The 8,879-nt window shown below is 30.9% G+C and overlaps 1 protein-coding gene across 1 annotated transcript in view; it reads right to left on the bottom strand.

The window, feature by feature from the left end:
• LOC120206982 (acyl carrier protein 1, chloroplastic-like) overlaps positions 1-6,792 on the bottom strand; it is a 33,962-nt gene extending 27,170 nt beyond the window's left edge. The window contains exons 1-3 of the mRNA XM_039206520.1: positions 6,659-6,792; positions 6,193-6,303; positions 2,902-3,024 (exon numbers count right to left, since the gene is read on the bottom strand). Coding sequence (XP_039062451.1) covers positions 2,902-3,024; positions 6,193-6,303; positions 6,659-6,709 — 285 coding nt within the window. The 5' untranslated portion in view covers positions 6,710-6,792. The remainder of the gene's footprint in view (positions 1-2,901; positions 3,025-6,192; positions 6,304-6,658) is intronic.
• Positions 6,793-8,879: the final 2,087 nt, after the last annotated feature.

Genomic DNA, 8,879 nt, shown 5'->3' on the forward strand with positions numbered 1-8,879 from the left:
TAGAAATTAGGGGTCGATTGTGTTGTTGTCGAGCGTTCGTGACTCTTAATCGAAGAAGATAGAAACATTTTGATTCTTAGATCTTTGGATTGTGTTCACTGCTCGTTTTAGTACTGGCCGAATGGTTAAGAGCCACCATAGGAGCATTGGTCAGCGGTATATAGCTGTGGGTTGCCCGAACGACGATGAAGAGTAGCTTGAGCGAGGCTTCAACCGTGCGTTGAAGAAGAAGATAGGAGGAGGAAGAAGAGAAATGGCGCAACAATGGGTTTAGTTTTTCCAATAGCATTAGGTTAGTCTAATGTATTCCTAGGTTAAATTTAAGGTGTTAATTAAAATCCCAAAACTATGTCGTGTAGGAAATTTAGAGTTACCATATGTGCTAGGTTAATTAACGGTAAGGGCCACTGTTATTTCTGCCTTATTCCATTTTGGTCCTCTTTTAGGATGTTTGAATTGATATTTTTACCTCCCTATTTCCGCATTTTATATTTCCATCCTCAAGGAATGTTATTTCCAATTTCCACTTGTTTTAGTATTTGATTTGTAATTTTATTTAATTACAATTTACTCATATAAGTAGTTGTAGATTTATTTAATCTTTAATACATGAAATGTGATTATTTGTGTTCTATAACTTATTTTTTTAGTTTATGATCGTAGCCTTAGAGTTATGTGTTTATTCATATTAGTCATTATGTCATTTTTTTATACATTTTCATGATAATATATAAATAATATCATTAATGTACAGAGTTTGGTGTTTCGATTAAATATGTTTCACATAAATATTATTAAATTATATTTATACTAAGAATATTTTTCATAATTAGTATTAATTAATTTGTTACGAACATATAGTTATACGTTTTGCTTTCATTTAATTTTTTTAAGTAAATTAATATCAGGAACATTATTAGAATATAAATTTTTCGTTAAACCCGAAACTTTATTAGTGTTAACCTTCTTAATGTTATTTTTTCTGTATTTACAGTTACTTTGACATGTTTGTATCATTTTTATTAATTCGCATAGTGTTGTATTTTGTATATTATCTTCATGTGCATAAGTCGACATTATTACATGTTATGTTAATATTTGACTTTATACATAATATTTATAAATATTACATATTAGTCATTGATTTAATATATTTGTGTATTTTTGATATTATTCAAATTTGACTATGATGTTTGTAAATATATCGTTTTAGTCCTTGTTTTAATTTGGTTTAATTGTGATTTAGTCTTCAAGTTTTTGATTTGTTACACTTTAGTTCTAAATTTCATTTTTGGATTATTTTCATTTTAGTACTTGTTTTAATTTGGTTTAATTGTGTTATTTAATGTTTGTAATTTTTTATTTTGGTTTATTAACCCTTTAAGTTTTTGTTCTAATTATTTTGGTTCTTCTAAGTTTAACTACTTATTTTATTTTATTTATTTTCTTTAAGTCATTAATCTGAAGTAAATTAATTAAATTTCAATAAACGGATCATATTTTAACTTGATATTTGATTCAGGATTTCCACCATTACGACAACAAGTAAACGACACAATACCAATTTTGGGCGCTGTGGGGTGCTGATCCTTCCCCACGCGTAACCGACTCCCGAACCCGTTTTAATCAAATCTTTGGTAAACGCAGACGAACTTTTGTCTTGAAAAAATGATTATTCTTAAAATTGTTTTTAAAAGAATGTGTTAGGTATTCGACCTACCTAACCCAAAGGTTGATGGCGACTCTATCCAAATTATTCCAAATCAATTCAAATCACTTCATTTTCCAAAATTAAAAGTCGTAACTATTGTTTTTAAACAATTAAACTATTGTCCCCGCCGAAAAACAGTTACGACAATTATTTTCCAGAAAGGGAAAGTGGATTCTGCACTGCTGTTCTTTCTTGCTAGATTCAGAACTGTTTCTTGGTTTGGGGCGAGATTCAAGGATATTAATATTCCTTTTGATTCTCCAGTTGGGGATTTAAAATTGGCAGACTCGATTGGAAGACAGAACCATAGAAGCGTTCTTACTTCTCGGTGGGTACCTCCGCCAAAAGGTTTCATTAAACTTAATGTTGATGGGGCAATGGTTAAGGGATGGGACAAAGGAGGAATTGGCGGTCTGATTAGGGATGATAGAGGTTTGAAACTAGGAACTTTTTCTGAAAAAATTGGAGGAGATCCTCCTATTCTTGCAGAGTTGTTGGCGATCAAAAGAGGTTTAAGTCTCATTGAAGAGTTGGGATCTTTTCCAACTCAAAGGATTATCTTGGAATCAGACTCGACCACGGCTCTCAAGTGGATCAAAAATCCAGATTTATATACCCCGTTATTTCAGTCCTTGGTAAGAGGCGTAGCAACTTATGTGGAAGGAAAGGGTATCATCTCAAGACATATTGTTAGAGCTGCTAACTGGGAAGCGGATGAGTTAGCAAAAGCTGGTATAGGATGATCAATGGTTATGAGTTATAGTTATTAAACTGGGGTGTTCATTGTGTTTTTTTTTAAGGAGCTTGGTTTTTAGTGTTGCAGTTTGTGTTTATGTTGTTAAGTCTTATGTTATAAACAGACCATGGTTATGGATTGGTTGTATGTTATGTTCAAGATTAATACAATTTAGAGACGTTCTTTTCATCTTTCCTTTGTCCTTCATGTTACTTATATAACATGTAGGATATGAAGAGGGTTTTTAATAAGACCTACATTCTATCAAAAAAAAAAAAAAAGAAATATGCATCAGAGGGGAAAATGAAGCAGAGGCAAAATTTCATCAAAGCGAAAGAGGAGCAAACCCTCCTTGGTCCTGCACCATCTCCCTCCCAAACAAGAAGTAAAATGAACAAAAACCTAACGTTCAAAGAAAGACACTACAGATGGTTATAGACGGTTCAGAGAGTACCGTATCAAGAGAATCGGCTCCAAGCTCAGCAAATTTTGATTCACCTGTGACTGGTTTGTCACTCGGTACAGCTAATTGTTTCCTTACAATTTCACATACCTTATCCACTGTCTCTGGTTTGGCCTGCTCAATTATATTCATCATGTTATACACACAAAAAACACAACTGACATTTCTACATAAATGACCAGACCATAACAGACATATTTACAATAACCCCTGCATATGCACCACAATGAATTTTTATAAATAAAAAAAAAGCGGAAATTAGTGAATATGCTAATGCTTATACTTGAGGCAAGTTACTTTCTAGCCATTACACGCCATAGAGTCGACGAAATACGAGCATAAACAGTACCATATTTCCAACAATCCCAAACGAGAAATATCGAGAAGAAAGTCGAGCACAGTCGGAAGAGAGTCCAGAGGATTCCCATTTTAGACACTCGTTTTTTGTCCGGGTCAAAAAATATTATTAGTTACTATTATTATTAATAATAATAATAATAATAATTATTATTAATTATTATTATTATTATTATTATTATTACTGATTATTATTTTTACATGTTGCAGGCTTTGGAGCCCAATTACAAGCAAAATATCTCCCCAAGACCAATTACAAATCAAATACAAGCCCAGCAGATTACAACCCCACCTGCAATCCGGTTCGAGCACAGGGTCGGATCCAGTAACCCGACCCAAACAGGACCATTTGATTCAGAAACCAGTTAGGGTTTCCAGACGCCGCCGCTTCTTGAGCCACACGATCTGGACCTATCCTACGGTCTAGATCAGTGGCCATTTAGGGTTTAACCCTAATTATCGAGCCAGCCACCAACAGCCGCCGAAAGTTCCAGCTTCCAGCCACGCTTGCACTGCGCCGAGTCACCGCCGAGCCGAACCATCGCCGATCAACATCATCATCACTCATGTCGGCCACCGAACAGCAAAACAAATAAAAGATATCAGCAAAGTCAAAAGCAAATCACCTAAATCCTACCTAAACTTTTCATTATCATACCAAACAAAAAGAAATTTTAGATACAGCCATGGAGATTTGGTGAAGATATCAAGGATAAATCAAGGATGAAACCGAGACCCAAAATAAGATAAGAGAGGGATTCGGGGGGCTCTCGAACAGAAGGAAAAGAGAAAAAGGGGAACCCATTCGAAAGGAAAAATACCGAGAAAAAAAAGAGGGAGATTCGGTGAGAACCACGAGAAAGAAAAGAGAAAACATTGAACAAAAATAAAAAAATAAGAGACGAGAGAGATAGCATACCTCGATGAACTACGATGAAGGCTTAGGTCACCGGAGATGAAGAAACCGAAAGGTTTCTTCTTAGATTTGCGGCGATTGGGCCACTTTTAGGTAAAAAGGACCCCAGATCCTTGTTCTAGACCACTACATGCTTCGGCTCATACCATCGATTCTACCTTCCAACGCCGGCGGACGGCGTTTGCCACCGTCAGAGGCGGCCGATGCGGCGTTGGTTCGCCGGTTTGTTAGAGCTCTGGAGCTCTCTGTTTCTCACACTCTCTTCATTAGTTTGAAAGGAAGAAAATGAATTATATGGCTATTTGAAATTAGTTTAAAACACGCATATATGCTAAAGCAAAACAACAGAGTTTTAGGGGTCTTCAGCGTGTTTTCAAGGAGTGGGTAAACTCTACTTTAGGTCTCTCTTCTCTTGTAATCTTTCAAACCTTTAATGAATTTTACCTTATTTTATTTTGAGCTTAGATGTTTACGATATTATATTTCAGTCCTGTTATTATTTATTTTGTTATTATTATCCATGTTCAACTTTGATAACAAGATTTGCAATAGTTTATTTTGGTCCCTAAGTTCAATTGTTGTGTATCTTTGTTGATTATTCAAATTTGGTCACAATGTTTTATTATTTAATTTTTAGTCACTAATTTAATATATTTTTGGTATTATTCGAATTTGGCTAGGCTGTTTGTAAATATTTTATTTTAATCACTGGTTGTCATTTTGGTTTAATTATTGTTTAGACCTAAATGTTTCTGGTTAATTCATTTTAGTCCATAAGTTTCTGTTTTTACTCTTTTATCCCTTTAATGTTCTGTTTGTGTCATTTTAGTCCTTAATATTGTTTAGGGATTATTTTCTGTATTATTTATTATTTTTTCGATTTTGGCAATCTGGTTTATTTTAATTACTGTTTAGCCCTTTTCTTTTCTGTTAATACCAGTGTAATCCTCTAAATATCTGTTATAACTATTTTGGACCTTTAAACTCTTGTTTGTAATATTTCGGTCCTTTAATTTTATGTTTCCCCGTTATGATCATTGTAATATTAAATACTTAATTTTTACCCATTTAGATCTTGGTTTGTAATATTTAATTTTTTTATTTCAGCCCCTTTATATATGTATATATTATTTTTATGTCTAACATTAAATGATAATATTAATTTTATATTGTAAATATTTTTATTTAGTATGTTTCCAATCATCATTGTTTACTAATGTAAAAAAAATAGAAATTTAATTGTGAGAAAAATTTATGAAGACGTCTCCCAAATACAAGGGAATATGTCTTTTCAAGGATTTGTCTCATAGTTTTGTATTCAATAATTTTATTTGTTCTAAGTTTGTTTATTTTGAGTATTTTCCACCGTTTTTTACTTTTATGTCTTCTATTTTATTTTATATTTGCAAAATTTGTGAAATAACATTTTTGTAGAATTTGGGAAAGTCTCCTAAATGCGTTCTCGAAGATTGTTTATTTTTAAAATAATTTTGAATAAATAAAAGGATCTTAATTTAAATATATTTCGAGTTTGTGTTTCCTAATATTTAAACAACGTATAATCGTTTAGGTATCAAAATTTGGGCGTTGTAGGGGTGTTAATTCTTCCTCACGCGTAACAGACTCCCGAACTTTTAAAAACGAATCTTTGGTAAACGCAGACCAGTTTTTATCTTAAAAATGATTTTTCTTAAAATTGTTTTTAAAAGACATTTTTAGGTATTTGACCTACCTAACTCAAAGGTTGATGGTGACTCTATTCAATTTAATTCAAAATTACCAATTTTTCCATATTAAAATCATAATTGTTTTAAAAACAAAAAATATTGTTCCACCTAAAAATGGTTATGACACACATCTTTGCACATTTTTATTTAATTTACTATTCCATATTGTTTGGTTGATAGACACAAAAAAGAAATGAAAACACTGATATATAGTAATGGATACATGAGTATGACAACCAATTTTGTAGAAACAAACATCATTTCAATCAATGAGAAACATACAGCACAGAAAATCCGCAAGCGAGAAGGCATTTGATGCAACCCAAAGGAGAGGCTGTTTCTTCCCTGGTTCTTAAATGGAACCAATTTCAACCCAGAAACCCTGCTAGTAGCCTGTTAAATGTGATCAACAGGATGAATATCAGTCAAAAATTCAAATGGGAAAAGGGATATTAAACATTATCTACTTGTTCTTCACCTCTAAAAAGTTGTTAAAAAGAAAAATCATAATTGATAAAAAATGAATAAAAGAACTTCAATGCACGCCAATTTCAACATAATTGTGGGATATAAAACTCGACTCGTGCATTTTGTTCTTCAAACAATAACGATTTTAGCATTTAGCTCTTGAAATCCGAAAATAAATTCCAAACCTCAGATTAACAAAACTAATATCAGCCATGAAAGAGTTGAACTAACGAAATCAAGTCTAAATCCTCATTCTGGACAGATAAAAGAGAGGAAATACCAGGGCATGGCGAGGTTGCATGGAGATTGAAGAACCAGCAACGGAAGCCATTAGAGAGTGACGTTGATGGAGGCAAACAAAAGGAGGTTGGAGGGTAAGTAAGATACGGCGGAGAGCACGAAGAGTGTGAAGAAGATTGGTAGTTGAAGTGTTAGTAGTAGAGTTTATCTTCTTTTATATATATGAAAATATAGATGGAGTTGCTTGGCTTCGATGGAGACGGCGAGTAGTGTGGTGGGGATGCCTGCTGACGGGGCTTGGTGGTTGCTAGTTGTCAGCGGACGGAATTCTGTGGTGCTCACGCCAAAGGAAGTGATCATATTGTTTATAAGAATTTAAGTCATGGCCGGGTTGGATTGGGTTTCCGGTCAATCTGACCTAAAATTTATATCTTTCATCTAATATGATTTGATTAAAAAATATACACTCACATTTGATCTGATTTTTTGAGATAAAATTTAAATTCGACTCTATCTCACATAAAATAATATATTTATTAAAAAATATTATTTTTATTCAATAAAAATATAGATATTTAATTTAAAAATAATATATATGGAGATATTACTGTAATTATCGCTAAATATATAAGGTAAAATTATATTTTTTAGATCATGTCGGGTCTAATATTTTTCACCAAAAACTCAAACACGATCCTACCCAAAAATAACCTCTAAAAAATCCGATCCAACCCAAATCTAATTTTTTTTTTATAAAAATTCAACTCGATCAAATCGAATAGAGTTTAAACCTATCGGGTTCAAGACCTGCGCCCATTCTTAGATAAGATCGGACTGGATTTGAAACACATAATCAATAAACGGGTTGGATTAGTTTAATCACTAATTTTAGCCCAAAAAGGTATCGGAAATTTTTAAATTCTTCATCTATTATCACGCTTTATACTTGTTTTTCCCATTTATTACATTGAATGGGCGTTTGGTTCATGAAAAATAACATTATCGAGGAAAATAGTTTTTTTCATAATTATACTCTCACGTTTAATTCAAAAAATATATATTATTAGGTAATAACTTTTTATCAATTGTAATATTTTTTTGTTAAAATGGTGAAAATGTTATTATCTTTAAATTCTTAGGTATTATACAATTCTCACCACTTTAGACAAGAATATTCTGAAATAATGAATTCTTTCTTACGGATCCTTTTCAATTTTTATTCTTCAAGCTTTACTCAAAATTATAAACATAATAATACAAAGAGTTTAGTTTAGTAAAATATTAATAAATTTGAGTAGTTAAATTTTATTTTATATTTTTAATATTTAATATATTAATTATTTATAATTTTATGAGTTGAAAAAATATTATAATAAAAAATATAACTATTTAAATAATATTTAATTTTGAGTTATTAAAAAATGGATCTTATTACTTATATATTTAAAAAATAATATCTTTATCCACTCAAGACCATACTATTTTTTTCATATTATATTATATTTTATATAAATAATATGATACTTATGAAAAATTTAAATATAAATTTGCTATACTAATTATATTAATTATATGTTGAATGTATTTTTTTCTCAAAAGTTAGATAGTGTGAAATATTTATAATTTAGTATTGAAGTTTAATTTGTTGAAAATAAAACATATATCACAAGGTAACGCAACATTCTTACATTCCAGTAATCTTATTCTCAAATGTAATATTACATTCTATTAATCTTATTCTCAAAATGTAATCTCACATTTCGTGAGCTAAACTTCCCATGAAAGTTTTTATTTTATTTTCGGTTATTTTTTGTTACGTCTAAGACTGTAAATGAGATGAGTTTAGTTCAAATATTGTTGAGTTTGATTCGAATCAAAATGTTTAAAATTGATTTTGATTCAACTCAAAAGCTAGTAAAGTTTTAAATTATCGAGTTTGACTCAAACTCGAAATCCAAAATTAAAACTCGACTCAAGCACAAAAAATTGAACTAGAAACATTTTCATACTTAACTCCATTGAATTTCGAACACAAACTTGAATCTAAACTAAGTAAATAAAAATTTTATATTTTGTTTTAAAAAATAACATATAAATGTAATTATTAATAATTTAATTTAAAAAATAAAATTTTAATATATTATTTTTAGTTGTTCGTGACTTTTTTTTAGTCGTGTATCAAGTAGCTTGCTTTGGCTTATTAAAAATTCAAGCTGATTTCGTGTAATACCCCAACATTTTGGTTAGAGACCAAAATGAAT

Source organism: Hibiscus syriacus, unplaced genomic scaffold, assembly GCF_006381635.1.
Source record: "Hibiscus syriacus cultivar Baekdansim isolate YM2019G1 unplaced genomic scaffold, ASM638163v2 tig00014213_pilon, whole genome shotgun sequence".
Lineage (NCBI taxonomy): Eukaryota > Viridiplantae > Streptophyta > Magnoliopsida > Malvales > Malvaceae > Hibiscus > Hibiscus syriacus.